This window comes from Petaurus breviceps, unplaced genomic scaffold, assembly GCF_028583685.1.
Source record: "Petaurus breviceps papuanus isolate PSGF00001 unplaced genomic scaffold, PetGlider_PUasm1.0 90330, whole genome shotgun sequence".
Lineage (NCBI taxonomy): Eukaryota > Metazoa > Chordata > Mammalia > Diprotodontia > Petauridae > Petaurus > Petaurus breviceps.
The window spans coordinates 2,147,603-2,162,840 of NW_027187219.1; the positions used below are offsets into that span (position 1 = coordinate 2,147,603).

The window sequence follows — 15,238 nt, forward strand, 5'->3', positions numbered from 1 at the left end:
CCCACATCAGTCAAACAAGCATTTATTAAACACCCACTCTATACAGGAACTGTGCTAGGTTCTGGGGATATATAAAACAGTCCCAGGCTTGGAGTGGGATAAAGGAGAGAAATGAGGTTGCAATCATTTAGCAAATCCTCTTCAGTTTGCCTAAAGCTTTGACTTCAAGAAAAGGGAGGGGGTACCTTCTGACAATCCTTTCCAAGAGTTGGAAGTCACTGTTTGTCCTCTGAGGAGTTTATCACATCCAATTAAGTCGTTCAGAAGAAGGAAGCATATACCCTTTCCATAATTCAGCTGTTTCTGTTGCAAACATCACATCCTGTGTGACTGTAAATACCAGATAGAGGAAGGGACAGGAAAGCCTCACAGAGTTTCATTAACAAGAACTTTTGCACCCAGAAGGAGGCCCCATCTCAGGGCCCCAGACCTGGGCAGAGGAGGGAAGCCATCCTAAGCCATCCTAAGATACAGACAGACACCTCAGCAGAAGCCCAGCAAGAGCTGTCAGAGGGGACAGGTAGGTACCATAGATCCTCTTTCCTTGACTTGAATCCCTTCTTGTGATTCTGGGGGATCATAGCATCATAGATTTCAAGGTAGAACACATTTCAGAGGTCATGGATGGGGAAACTGAGGCACATAGAAGTTAACTAATTTGTCCAAAGTCACACAGGTAGTTAGGGGTCGAGTTGGAATTTAAATCAAAGACCTCTGATTAAATCCAGCCTTCTGTCCACTGTACCACATTCCCTGTCCCATTCTGGCTTTGGTTATAATATTATGCAAAAATGGTGAGATCCAGACAGGGTGAGGTGGGTCTGTGTTACGTACTGGTAATCACATAAGAATACCTGACATTTATTAAGAATATTAGATTTTCAAACCATCTCATTCCCTCCTCAAAGCAACTCCATGAGCTGGGTTTTAGGAGTATTATGAACCCTCTCCTACAGATGAGAAATCTGGGAGATGAATGATCACCAAGAGCAAGAGAAGTATCAGAAAAAACAAAACAGCTTGATAGACAAAAAGAGTCTGACATGCTTGTGAGATGAGGAAAGCAGAGAGATTCACAATGGATAAGCCCAAACAAATGTCCAGAAAGAGATTTGTCATTCTGTAGCAATATCCCTGCCAGGCACTCAACAGCTTTAAAATGGATTCACCGAAGCCTCAAAATGCAACCTCTGAGTCTTTACATAGAGTTATGGGGTACAGCTGTCCATATGGCCCTAAGGAGCGAATGGCCCTCGGTGCCCCCTCAAACGTGGCATGCACACTTCAGACACCATTGGGTTAACGTGTTTGAAGGAAACAGAGGGGTCCACCCTTCATGTTTCCTCCTCTTAGAATCATTCTTTCCTCTTCTTGTGAACAGAATGAGTAGTGACTCACTGGATCATGGATAAAGTATCCTAGTTGGGAGGGAACGAAGAGGGAATGTCAGAGTTAGGAGGGGACTTCACATATAGAATATAAAACCATAAGGGACGCAGCAGTGTGGTTCCATGGAAAGAACTCTGGATAAAAGGATCTGAGTTCAAATCCCAGTTCAGCAATTTTTTTTTCCTCTGTGACTTCAGACAAGTCACTTAACTTCCCCTGGCCTCAGTTTCCTCATCTGTAAAATGAGAGAGGGGGACTGGATAACTGCTGAGCTGCCTTTCAGCTCTTGTTCACAATCCTATGCCCTTAGAGAGTATCTAAATGCTTTATTCCATGTGCGATAATCTATTATTTGACCTCAAAGCCTCCTCTGACAGACGTCCAAGTCAAGCATGATGAAATGGAGGGGCCATTGGCTCTACATTCAGAGGTTCGGGGTTTGACCATCTGTGTGGCCTTGGGCAAGTTACTTCATCTCCTCCCCAGGCCTCCATTTACCCATCCATAAAGCTAGAGGATTCAGTTAGAGTACCAATGAGGTTTACTTCTATAAAACAAGGGGATTAGGTTAAATTCGGCAGAAAGATCACAAAGGATGAGGACTGAAAAGAGACCACAGGTTCTGGCAATTCAGAGATCATCATCACCATCTTCGTCATCATTTCTGTAGCATCTGCTATGTGCCCCACACTGTGCTGGGCATTTTCCCAGTATCTTCTCATTTGATCACAGTTAACTGTAGAGAACAGGTTCTTTTGAGTGATGATCTCAGAAGCGAGATTTCAGAGTGTTGGAGTAGTGAGGGGATAAGAAGAGACAATAAGTGAAGAGAAGGTTTGGAAGGAGTTTGTCTGAGAAAGATCTGTCTGTCCATCCATCATCCATCCATCCATCTGTCTGTCTGTCCATCATTCATCTGTCTGTCTGTCCATCATCCATCCATACATCTGTCTGTCTGTCCATTATCCATCCATCCATCTGTCTGTCTGTCCATCATCCATACATACATCTGTCTGTCCGTCATCCATCCATTCATCTGTCTGTCTGTCTGTCCATCTGTCTACATATACACACACATATATCTTGAGGTCATAGGAGGGTCCAGTGAAGTTTGTTTTATTTAATTTTTTAAAGATGGAGGAGACTTAACTATGTTTGAAGTCAGTAGGGAAGGAATAGTTAAAGGTACCTAGGTAGCATGGTGGATGGAGCTTGGAGGACCTGGATGTGTTGGCCTCATGCCTCAGATACACTATCTGGAAGACTCTAACTGAGTCACGACCTCTGTCTGCCTCACTCTCCTCATCTGCAAAATGAGAATAATAACAGCATTGACCTTCTAGGCTTGTGACTATCTCATACATCAAATGACATCCATACTGGAAAGCACTTAGCAAATCTTCAGGTGCTTGTCATGACTTGTGTACCTGGTGATGTTGGAGATTCGAGAGAGAAGAGGCAGGATTAAGAATGTAATCTTCTAGGGAAAATGGGAAGAAGGATCCAGGGTACATGCAGAGGGGTGGTCCTTGGCCTTGCCAGAGAGAGGGAGAGATGATGCCTGGGAGATGAAGAGAAGAGAGAGTTCCCATTGAAAACCTCAGGTTTCTTAGTGAAGTAGGGGTTGGGTCCTTAGCTGCGGGGCTGGAGATTGTGTCTGGCTGTATCTCCTCTAGGCTACAGATGACATAACCAGGAGGGTGAGAGGCAATTTGGGAAGCCCAGATTTTGAACTGACATGAGGAATAAAAATATCCCTAAGGTTTAGAAAGTAACAAGAGTAGAACAGGCTGGGGAGCTGGTGAATTCATCCTAATTCAGTCTTCAAGACGAGGCTGGACGATGGCTTGTGAAGAATGTTACCTAGAAGGATTCTCTTTGAGAATGGCTTGGACTAGATGGTATCTGGGGTCCCCTCCAGCTACACAGTTCTGGATCCTTTCTATAAATGCATTAAATGGCGTTTAAGACAGCTCTTCTCGATAAGCAGTCATCAGGTGCCTACTATGTGTAAGGCAATAAGCTAGGCTCTGAAGACACCAAGGTGAAAATCAAGCAGCTCCCATGACCCAGGAACTCACATCCTGTCTAGGGGACACAACAGGGAATAAGCAATATGTTCCAGGCAAAGACCATCACAGCTCCATAAGAGGTTGTTTTGCAGTCTTGTCTGAGTTTCCATGACTTTGTTGAGGGTTTTTTTGGTGAAGATGTTGGCGTGGTTTTGCCATTCCCTTCTCCAGATCACTTTACAGATGAGGAAACTGAGGCAAACCAGGTGAAGTGACTTGCCCAGGGCCATATAGCTAGTAAGCATCTGAGGACAGATTTGAACTCAAGTCCTCCTGACTCCAGGCCCAGTACTCTATCCACCGCAGTGGCCATCTAGGTGCCCTAAGGAGAGGGGGATAAGGGAACCCAGGATAAGAGGAGCTGAGTTCAAATTCCAACTCTGCCACTTACTATCTACTACTATGCCAGAGTCTCTTCCCTTCTCTGGGCTTCACTTTCCTCTTATGTAAAATGAGATGGTTGGAATCAGTTATGTCTAACGTCCTTTTCTGATCCCAATCTTATCAAGGCATTATAAGACTAGAGCTAAGAGGCAACGTCTTCAGAGGAGGAGAAATAGTGTGAGGTTTGCATTAGAGGGAATATTCCCACTGACAAAATCAGACGATGTCTGAAATATAAAAGAAATTCAATAATACAGCTATTTAGCTATCAATTTAACCAGTCATCGATTATGTTACAATTACTACATTCTCTTAATTTATTATTATTAGTCACCTAGGTGGTACAGTGGACCTAGAGCTAGGAAGAATTGAGTTCTAATGTGACCTCTGACACTTACTAGCTGCTAAACCTTTGGCAAATCCCTTAACTGCTATAAACCTCAGTTTTCCTTATCCATAATATGTAGAAAATAATACCTACCTCCTGATGACTGAGAGGATCAAAACAGAATATTTTTTCAAATGCTTTGCAAACTTTAAGACTCTATATAAATGTTAGTTATCATTGTTAATACTAATCCTCATTTCTCTTTTTCTCCTGTTCTTTGGGCTGACATAGTAATATATATTTCTACATTGCTTCAAGGTTTACAGATGTATTTTCTCATCTCAGTCCTGTGTATAGGTCATACAAACATTATTATTCCCATTTTACAGATGAGGAAACTGAGGCTAAGAGAAATTAGGGGATCCGTCTGTGGTCACACAGCTAGTCAGCATTATGGGATGGAATTCAGCCCAAGAACTAGTACACTGTCTAGCCTAGGGTTATGGACATGGTACTCACTAAATATTTGGATTGATTCTGTGAGTGGCTTGATTTAGATTAGGTAAACACTGCTACCCATCCAAATATTGGACAGGTTTGGGGAGAGTTGCCTCCATGGGAAGCTTTGACTGTTGACTTCCAGATCTATGCTTGGTGTGAGGACTGGTTGAATTTCATAAAGCAGACTGGGAGGAACTCCCCAGTGCCAGGGTCCGAGATTCCCACCACTCTCTTCTCCCACTTTCCAAATGGCAAGTTCCCCCAGATTCCACTGGAAGAATGTCAGATGGGAATCCCGGGGCTTTGAGGTTCATGTACATGCCTTATTATCTCTTCCTGCACCAGCTACAACATCATGACGTCCCAACCTGTGCCCTCTGGCACATTCATGATTGTAACCCCCAGTGGAATCAGCATGCCCCAGATGCAACAGCCTGGAGCCTCCTCTCCATCAGACAACAACCTGAAGAAAGGGCTTAAGGAGGAGTCCAAAGTTCTTGGGGTAAGTCCCCCTTCTCTCAGTGAGTAGCCTTGGAGAAGTCAACCACACCTTAAGATCGCAGCTCTCCCTTGGGCTTGGGGATCCCTTAGTTGGGTGCCAGTAAGAACTGGAGGAATTGAGGGGGAGGGGAGAGGGAGCAGAGATTTTCCCTAGAGGGGAACCCCTAACCTGTTCTTTGCAGGCCTAGGAGACTGAAAATTATGACAGCTTTGCAGGGGTTAGGGTGAAACTGCAGAGAAAGACCCAAACTTCCTCATCCAGGTCCCCAGCAGAGAAGGAAATTGAGGAACAGTTACACCATCCTTCCTTCCCTGCTAGCACACCCTGTGGTTATGAAAGAACATTTAGTTCTCATAGACCTTCCTGCTCCTATCATCAGGAAACATGACTAGAGACCTCAGCAGACTAGAAAACAGAAGGGAAGCACATCTCACCTCTCTGACTTTTCTCAGTCCAGGAATGGGAATGCACAATTACGTTCCAACTCCCCATTGGGTAGATCCTTCATCTGGGATAGTACCTGAACAAGGGAGCAGTCAAGCCACCTGGGCTCCCAAGAACCTTGACCTGGGATGTATGTGGCCCCCGGAGGTGGGCCTGAGAGCCCAGATAAGGCCTGACCAGGGCTGAGTACCGTGGAAACATAATCTTGCCTTCCTGGAAGCTAAGGTTCCCTTGACACATGGTGCCTAAGAATAAGGACATCTCCTTATGAAGGAAGGAGGGGTGGACTGGAACCAGCTGTAATGGCCAGTGGGAGTCAATTGTATTTTTTTAATTAGTCAATTTATTTTTATTCAATTGTATTTTCAGTGTCAGTATTTATACCTGGGTGTAAATGGATGCAAAAGGAGGTGGCTTTTTTGTATTATTGATTATCAAGATTTAGGGAAGTGATGGAGGAAATGTTAATAAGTTGAATTAAACTTCAAAGTATCTTGAGCACACATTTTTTTTAATTGGAGGGTTGATTGTTAAACATTTATTAGCACCCCTCTGGATATCAGCCCTGTTCTCTGCCTTGGTCAGACCAAATCTAGTCTTGTGGTCAGTTCAAGGGTGACACGTTTTCAGAAGGACATTAATAAGCTGGAACCCAGAAACAATTGAAGGAAATGGTCAGGTTGAAATCCCCAGAGAACAGAATAATAGCTCTGGGTAAGCATCTGAAAGGATGTGAAAGGGGGTTAAACTTGTTGGACTTGGCCTCAAAGGGCACGACTGGGAATGTGGGGCAAAGCAGCAAAGCAGGCCATTCATCAGGATTTGTCTGGGAGCTTCTGGCCTTGTTCTAAGGCAGAATGGGGTGCCAGGGGAGATCTGTAGACAAAGACTGGATGACCACTTGGCAGGTAGGGGTCAAGAGGAATCTTCATCTTTCACTGAGGCATGGATTGAACCCGATGGCCTCTGAGGTCTTTGGCCACCCTGGGATTCTGTGGGACTTGGCTATTTTTGTCCCATCCACTCAGGAAAGGTATTTGGGCCAACTTGTGCTCATGGCTGCAGAAGGTAACTGCTTTCAGCAGATGCACTGGGGGCTCCTAGAAGGCCTGACCACTGTATATGGTGAATGAGCATGGGGGTTGTTACCAGAGCAGAATTGAATGTTTTAGTCTAATACAGTCCAGGATATGGTTTCTGCACCTTTTTTGGGTCATGAATCTCTTGGGTTCATGCGGACCCCTTCTTCAAATCCTGTGTTTAGATCCATAACATAAAATACATAGAATTACAAAGGAAACGAAGTGTATTAAAATATAATTTAAATAATAATAAAAAAATTGTGGACCCCAGGTTAAAAGCCCCAGATGTGGTCACTGTGGTCATTTATTGGGGGTTGCAGGGCAAGGTTCTTCCTGACCCTTGGGAACAGAAATGAATCTGTCCTAACAATAACTCCCCATTTCTCTTTCTTGCTGTTTAGACCATCCAGACTTTGACTGGCCTGATGATTTTGAGTGTGGGCATCACTTTGGCATGTGCATATGACTCAAACTACTTCAAGCCTTCCTATTCCAAAATCGTGAAGTCTGGCTACCCATTTGTAGGTGGGGTGTCAGTAAGTAGAGGCCCCGTCATGATTTCATCTGGGTGATTCATGCAGGAGGAGGACAAGGCATGAAGATACCTCTGTCCAACTGTGTTCAGGAGGACCTGGGAGATTGGTTTTTTTTTGGAAAATGGAAATAGTAGTTCCATTACTAACAGGAAGTGGGGAGGGGCAGCGTTCTTTATCCTCTGACTTTGGGGGGGAAGGACAAAGGCTGGGGTGCAGGGAACACACCTGGCAGAAGGCAACCAAAGAAACTAATTTATAGAATATTTTTTATTCAATTGCATTTTATTTTCAGGTCCAAATTCACTCCTTCCCTCCACTCTCTCCCCCACTCATTAAGAAGCTGTATTTTTCTTTGGAAAATTGCTTAAGCCAGAGGGGAACCATGATGGTTCTAGAAAATCTGCCTATTTTTTGCTATCAAGTTTTCCTAAGTCCAGGAGCTTCTCTCTGTATTCATGTTCAAGCTTGTCCATTTCCCTTTGCTGTTGAGTTGTTTCAGTCATGTCTGACTCTTTGTGACCCCATCTGAGGTTTTCTTGACAAAAACACTGGAGGGGTTTGCCATTTCCTTCTCCAACTCATTCATAGATGAGGAAACTGAGGCAACCAGTGTTAAGTGACTTGCCCAAGGTCAAACAGCTGGTAAGTGTCTGAGGCCAGATTTGAAGGAAGAGGAGTCTTCCTGACTCCAGACCCAGAGCTCAGTGCACTATGATGCCACCTAGCTGCCCTTTGTCCCTGCCCTGAGTCTTATCTCTGGGCTCCTGTAGCCTCCCTCTGATGGCCTGGCTGCACCAAGCACAAGAATATTTATTGTTATTATTTTTACTATTTTATCTTGGCCACTCTATTATGGCTCACCTACTGCCCTACTGACCCCTTAATGAAAAGTCCCTAATCTGTGGTGTGGCCTTCAGGGCTCACTGCCTTTGATTCCTGGTTTCATTTCTTGTTCTCTCTCAAGTGCATTCTATGCAATATATATTCATGCTGTACTTCCTGTATGTGGGGAGCCTCAGGCTGAATGCTAGGAATAGAAAGATGATAAAAAAAGGCATTCTTGGTTCATCTGGAGCTTTAGGGGTCCCCAAGGGGGTGTGACACTTACCTACACAGATCAGTGTGACCCAGGCCACAGGAGCAGAGGGAGCCAGAGGAGATGAGCTGGGGTCAATCCCTTCCTGCTGTGGCAATCAAGGAGGACATCAGGGAGTTGGGCATTGAAGGCAGGAGGGGGAGGGCATTCCAGCCAGGGGAGAGAGGAAAGAACAGCCCAAGACCCCCCAACTCCTTGGCTAGAATAGGGAATGAGTGGAGGAGAATGTCACAGGATCTACAACTACAGCTGGGATGAGGGAACGTAGCTAAGTCACTGAGGCTGACCCCCTCTAATTTGACAGGTAAGGAAACTGAGGCTCAAAGCAGTTAAGGTTGGCCCAAAATAAAACAGACAACTGGCAGTGTTAGGATTTGAACCCAGATCCTTTGCCTCTAAAATCAGCCCTCTTTCTCCTGAGTCATTTTGCCTCAGAGGAGTGGAATTAGGCTGGAAAGGTAGATTGGCACCAGATTGTGGAGTCCCTTAAATGTGCTAGGCCATGGAGCGTGCACAGAGCAAGCATGGTTAACCTCAGGCCTAGGAACCCATTTTCTCATTGTCTTGATAATTGAATCTCACAAATTCCTTTGTAATCCTTCCATGCATCAGAAAACCATGATTCTGGGCAGGGTTCTATCAGTCTCATCAGACATTGCCTGTGGGGCCCATAACCCAGAAGGGTTAAGAAGCCTGCTCTAGGAGTAATAGGGAGTCATTGAAAGTTTGAGAGCTGCCCTGGGAAGAGGTTTTGGCTGTTGTGGGAAGGGAGCCTGAGAGCAGAGTCAGGACAACCAGTTAGGAGGCCATGGTCTCAGTAAGGGTTGATGAGGGCCCAAGGTCCCCACTTGGTTCTGGCCCTTTATTCTTCCAGGTGCTCGCCGGCCCTGATCAGGCACTGTCCGACTCCTGACTAGCTGCACCCTGCAGAGCTCAGTACATTATCCCTATTGTCTGCTACTCACCCCACCCCTCCCCATGGTTACACTTTCTTAAATCACAGGCAAAGCCACCGCCCCCCTTCCAGAAGGTGCCGTTTTGTTACCCTGAATATAGTCCCAGCCTTCCCCTCCGATCCCTTCTGGGCACTGGTGCCTGGCCAAGGCTGGAACTTTCTCCCTTCACTCCCACTGGAGCACATGGCCGACCCAGTCCAAGCCTAACCTCAGAGAGAGCCCCATGACTGCTCCGGGGCCTAGGGGTCAGCCCCTAGCCAATGGGGGAGCACCTGCTTCTAAGTGGCCTCTGTGGCCCAGGGCTGTGTCTCCCTATAGCCCTAGGACCTAGGACTGACTTTTGTGCATTCTCCTTTGCAGTTCATGATTTCTGGATCACTGTCTATAGCCTCAGAAAGGAAAAAGACAAAATCCTTGGTGAGTATCATAGCTATCTGAGGACATGGCAAGCTAGGGAGCTGGCCACCTGGTCCCATCAGCCTCACTGTGCCAGACAAACCCACCAGATGTGTACAGTGCATGGAGTCCTGGTTCCTGATTGTATGCCCTTGGCCACGTCCCTGCTTCTTCTGGGTTCTGGCTTCTTCATCTAGACAGTTAGAGGTCTGGAACTCAAGGATCCCTAAGGTTGCCCTCGGCCTTAGAACTTAGCATGAGAGGGGCAGTCACGTGACACAGGAATAGATTGGAAGAACCTGGTCTAGAACCTGGGGGTGCTAGGAACCCAGCCAGTTCACTTTCGTCACACTGCCCTGCCCTCTGTGGAGCACTTTGAACCCTCAATATCAATGACTTCTGGGGTGAGCCCTAAGGATGCAGTTAAAAACAAAAAACCTGCCTCCACCCTCTTGGCCCCCTTAAAGCAAGGTCTCTTCAGGGTAGTCTGTGAGTGGAGAGAGCACAATACCTGGGGTCAGAATAACCTGGATTATTCTGTCTCCCTTCTGCTGGGGAGGGGTGGGTAGGAACTACGTAAGGCCTAGTGGGGGAGGTTGAAGCACGGGTGAAAGTTAGTTGAAGAGAAGCAAAATTGTCTGGATGAAAGACAATTTCTTAACAATTAAAGCTGTCCAAAAGTAGAATGGACTGCCTTGGAAAGCAGAGAGTCCCCTGTCAATGGAGATATTAACAGTGTAGGATAAATAACTACTTCTCAGGTACGTTGGAGAGAAGATTCCTCTGTAGGACCTCATCTAAGCAGGTGGTCCTGCTCTGAGGAAACTTAGGCCACCCAGAGCAGAGGTCCACACACCTTGAACCAGATTAAAATGTAATTGGAAAATGCTTAACAAGATATGCAATACAACACAGATAGTGTTAACTTGTGGTTTTCAAAGTCAGTCTGTTTCTATGTGAATTTGATACCACTGACCCAGAGGACATGGGAGGGGAGGGTGTACTAGGGCCATCCTGGATTTGGAAGAGCAGGAAGAGGAGGAAGAAAAGAGAGAGAGAGAGAGAGAGAGAGAGAGAGAGAGAGAGAGAGAGAGAGAGAGAGAGGGAGAGAGAGAGAGAGAGAGAGAGAGAGAGAGAGAGAGAGAGAGAGAGAGAGAGACAGAGAGAGAGAGAGAGAGACAGAGAGAGAGAGACAGAGAGAAGAGAGAAGAGAGAGAGAGAGAAGAGAGAAGAGAGAGAGAGAGAGAGAGAGAGAGAGAGAGAGAGAGAGAGAGAGAGAGAGAGAGAGAGAGAGAGAGAGAGAGAGAGAGAGAGAGAGAGACAGAGAGACAGAGAGAGAGAGACAGAGAGAGACAGAGGAGAGAGAGAGAGAGACAGAGGAGAGAGAGACAGAGAGAGACAGAGACAGAGACAGAGAGAGAGGGAGAGAGAGAGAGAGAGAGAGAGAGAGAGAGAGAGAGAGAGAGAGAGAGAGAGAGAGAGAGAGAGAGAGAGAGAGAGAGAGAGAGAGAGAGAGAGAGAGAGAGGGAGAGAGAGAGAGAGAGAGAGAGAGAGAGAGAGAGAGAGAGAGAGAGAGAGAGAGAGAGAGAGAGAGAGAGAGAGAGAGAGAGGATTCTGACAATGGTCCAGTAAAAGGAAGAGATTTCCAGTGCTCTTTCTCTCTCTGTGTCTGTATATCTCTCTGTCTCTCTGTGTTTGTGTCTCTGTCTCTCTGTCTGTGTATTTGCCTCTTTGCCTCACTGTTCCTCTCTCTCTCTCTGTCTCTCTCTCTCTCTGTCTCTCCCTCCCTTCCCTCCCTCTCTCTGTCTTTCTTTCCCTCTCTCTCTCTTAGAATCAGAAAGAGGGTAGCATTTGGACCCAGAGGCTCCAGGATTAATTCTGGGCTCTTCCCACTAATGGCCACATTTGACCTAGAACGAGTCACTTTCCCCACTCTCTCTCCTTTTCAAAGTGAGGGCTCCTAGGGTCTTTTCCAGCTCCAAGCATAGGATCTCCCTTATTCCCGGCTCTCCTCCCTGGGGGCCCATAGGCTCCTGGCCTTCCACATGGGTAAATCGGGACTTTCTCTTTCAGACTCGCATCAGCCTGGCTGCCAACATCATCAGTGGCATCGAGGCCACGGCCGGGCTCATCTTGTTCTCTGTCGTTCTGCCTGAGGTGAGGCAGAATCTAGCTCAATGCATTCAAGCCATCAGTCCAAACCAGAAAAATGAGGAAGAAAGACAGGATTACGAGTATGGCCACGGCTACCATCCTTACCATCTTTCCAATTCCTGGCCATGCCCCATGGCCAGCTCCATTCTCACTGTAAGCATGATCAGACCCAGTGTCAAAGTTTCTGTGATTCTTCTTCTGTTTCTGGAATTCTTGTTGGTGCCAAAAGGTGCCATTCGTGCTAGGCAGACCCCTGATCTGTTGGATTCTAGGGAAAGTTCAAGGATTTTCAAAGAGGGAGGAAAGAGAGCCTTGCAGCTGGGAAGTCTAACCCTAAGAAGAACAATTCTATGGAGAGGCAGCCTGATAGAGAGGCTGGGCAGGCCTCTGAACATCTCTTGCATGCTGGGTCCTGTGCTGAGGAGACAGACCCTGAGGGCATGGAGAATGTGAGGGAAGGAGCAGAGGGGAAGAAGGGGAGGCGACAAGGGGGAACAGAGAAAAAGCAGAGTCAACCATGAGGCTTTTCTTGGCAGAGATGCTGGAGTGGTTTGCCATTTCCTTCTCCAGATCATTTTACAGATGGGGAAACTGAGGCAAACAAGGTGACGTGACTGCCCAGGGTCACACAGCTAATAAGTACAGATTTGAACTCATGAAAATGAGTCTTCCTGACTCCAGAACCAGGACTCTATCCACTGCACCCCCCAGCTGCCCAATGCAGTTACTAGATAAAGAAAACAAAACAAAACAAAAAAAGGAGAAGGGAGAAGCAGAGAGACCCCAGTCAGATTGTTTTTTGGTACTTGGATTTTATAAGACAAGAAACAAAATGGGACTGATCATACCCTCTTTATATCAGCCCCTCCCCCGTCTCATCGAGGTTCCAAAGGTCCATCCATCCCACCTGCAGGCTTGGCTCCTTCAGCCCTTGGAAGGGCTCCCCCAGCTCCCAAGAGTGTGCTTCATCTCCTTTGGTGCCAACTGCCTGAAGCAGTCCTTAGGGGCACTTCCAGGTCTTGAAGTCAATGCCTAACTACACACACCCTCAGTTTGCCAGTGAGTGTTCAAGGTTGAGAGCCCCCTGAATGAATATTCAGACAGTTCAAACCACTTGAAAGCTGGGTGGGAAACAGCCACACAAGCTGTTCCATCCTCGTACAACTTGTATACCTCCAACATCCCTTGAGGTCACTGCCCAACTTGCATTCAATGTCATAGGGTGAGTCCCATGAAGTCCGCATGGGTAGTTAATTCCGCTAATGTACCTTACAGAGAACCCCTGATGTGTTTCCTGTTAACTGCCAACCAAGAGACTCTGTGACATCCTATCAAAGACATTTCTCTAAAGGATGCAGCAAGAATAGCAGATCCAAAATATCTCCTTCCTTAGCGTAGGACACACTCTCCCACAAACAGGCTCAGTGTCAGTGGAAAAAGTGGGCAAAGCCTTAGGGTCCAATGTTACCCAGGCCTACATGCATATAGACATGTGACAGTCCTGGAAGAGCTTTCTCTCTTGGAAGCTTTTCTCAGCTCTACCTGGACAGTGGGATGGAGGGAGGAAAGAAGAATCCCCTCTTCTCCTCCCTTCCCCTCCACCCAGGAGCCCTCATGCAGACACTAGCTTGAGGTGCCTTCAACAGAGTGGATGGGTATCTCCCTGGCTCCTGAAGCTAGATGCCACAACCAGAGATGAGGGTGGGAAGTGGAGGGAACAGAGAAAAATCTCATCTTCCACTGGCCAGGAGCTCACTGCACAACTACTCTAAGCTCCCCAGGACTTAGCTCTGTAAATTTCCCTTAGATAAGGCTAATCGGTTTCCTCCCATAGTAAAGATATGCCTTCCTTGCCTCTGCCAGAAAAGAGTTTACAAGTCAAAAAGGAATCAAGTTTCAGATGCATCTTGTAAAGGTCACTTAATATTTCATTAATACCTGGGATTGCATTCTAGACCTTCTGTGAATCCATCCACAGAGCTGGGGAAAGGAATCACAACCCTCTCCTATACGTTCTTTTGTTGGCTTACCAGCATAGACAGTATGAAGAAACCATTTAGACCCCCAAGCCAAGTGATTCCATTGGAAATGGTTAATAGAGTGTCTATCTCTAAGGGGACCCACAGTTCCAAGTCTGTGTCCATTTGGGCAGGGAATACAATTGTGAGGCCTCGGCTGTATGTCAGGCTGATGGGAAATGAGCAGAAGACAAGGGGTCATGGTCAGTCCTCGTGCCCTCAGCTTGGAGAATGAGTTAGCAAACACTGGTGCCTCTGCTTTGCTCCCTGGAAGTCCATGACCCTTGGGTGGAAGAGGAAGCTGCTCCCTCTATTAGGATTCCCTGGGGCCATTGCCCAGGGGAACCCCAAAGTCAGCTTGTCTCAGGACAGACTCAGGTCCCTAAACATTCTTTCCATGTTTGCAGGGGACTCTGTCTGTGATGCTGATCTTCACTGGTCTGGAGTTAAGCATCGCTGTGTTTGCAGCTATCTTTGACTGGAGGAGACTGTCAGGGGACTCTAATGGGGTGAGTGCCTTTCCCACCCCAGCCAGGCAGGGATTCTCTGGGAGAAGTTGATTAATTTCTCTTTCTTGGCCCAGATGGTAGATGGTGGTGAGGGGGCATAAGATGGACCCTGTTGACAGGGAAGCTGCAGCTACAGTGGGAAAGTCCTTGCTGAAATAGGCAGTCCAGCTATCAGGTCAGGAGTCTTAGAGGGCTGGTATCAGGGAGGACATTCTGACTGGGTTCTTTCTGACTGTTTCCAGAGAGTCCTCTTCCTACCTCATGGTCACCGTATCAATTCCAGTTTAAGAACAGCTCTTTATGACCCTGCCTATGAAGAACTTGGGGCTTCTACTTAGAAGATGATTTGGGTTTCCTTCTGTGAGTTTTGGAGATCGTCATCATATGAGAGAGCCAATGCCTAAGAGAACTGTGATTCAAGATACTGCAAACTTCCAATTTAGTTGGAGAATCAGAACATGTTTGTTCCTTTTAAAGTAAATTTCTTTCTTCCACATGGGTCATCAACTTCCCATGTTCGTAATTGGCCTCAGCCTCATGGAGGGTTTCCAAGAAAGAATATCTCTGTTCGAAAGTTGCAAACTGCCCCTTCCAGCCCAGCCTCCCCTGCTGCTATCATGTGAGCTGTGGATGGTCAGACAGGGCAAATGGGGCTGCCACTTCTGGTGGAACAGAGTCACATCATTTCCTTCTTACATTCACCCTTTGCTCCTCACAGGCTTGGGCTAGAGAGCTGAGACCCCAGTCTCTTGCCAGATCTGTGATGTTTCCCACATTCACTTTGCCTGTCTATATGCAAAGGATATGAGGCGTTGGATGAAATTGGAGGATGCTGATATGATTTGCTTACTAATAAATTTTTTAGCTATGA

At 46.6% G+C, this 15,238-nt stretch overlaps 1 protein-coding gene across 2 annotated transcripts; it reads left to right on the plus strand.

The window, feature by feature from the left end:
• The first annotated feature begins 322 nt into the window (after positions 1-322).
• On the plus strand, positions 323-15,238 carry LOC138177087 (membrane-spanning 4-domains subfamily A member 6D-like). 2 transcript variants are annotated; one of them, XM_069108077.1, is made up of 7 exons: positions 328-520; positions 5,020-5,176; positions 7,104-7,238; positions 9,651-9,707; positions 11,760-11,993; positions 14,266-14,367; positions 14,610-15,238. In XM_069108077.1, the coding sequence occupies exons 2-7, from the start codon at positions 5,030-5,032 to the stop codon at positions 14,703-14,705; spliced, it is 771 nt and encodes a 256-aa protein (XP_068964178.1). In that variant the 5' UTR covers positions 328-520; positions 5,020-5,029; the 3' UTR covers positions 14,706-15,238. The 2 variants fall into 2 exon arrangements, with proteins under 2 accessions (XP_068964179.1, XP_068964178.1); XM_069108078.1 differs by lacking the exon at positions 7,104-7,238 and having other exon boundaries at positions 323-520.

What these genes read in the sequence shown, in the direction of transcription:
- LOC138177087 (XM_069108077.1), top strand. Translation starts at nt 5,030, where the DNA reads ATGACGTCCCAACCTGTGCCCTCTGGCACATTCATGATTGTAACCCCC. An exon ending in GGAAAAAGACAAAATCCTTG is followed by an intron (nt 9,708 to 11,759) that starts GTGAGTATCATA and finishes TTTCTCTTTCAG; the next exon opens with ACTCGCATCAGCCTGGCTGC. An exon ending in TGGCCAGCTCCATTCTCACT is followed by an intron (nt 11,994 to 14,265) that starts GTAAGCATGATC and finishes CCATGTTTGCAG; the next exon opens with GGGACTCTGTCTGTGATGCT.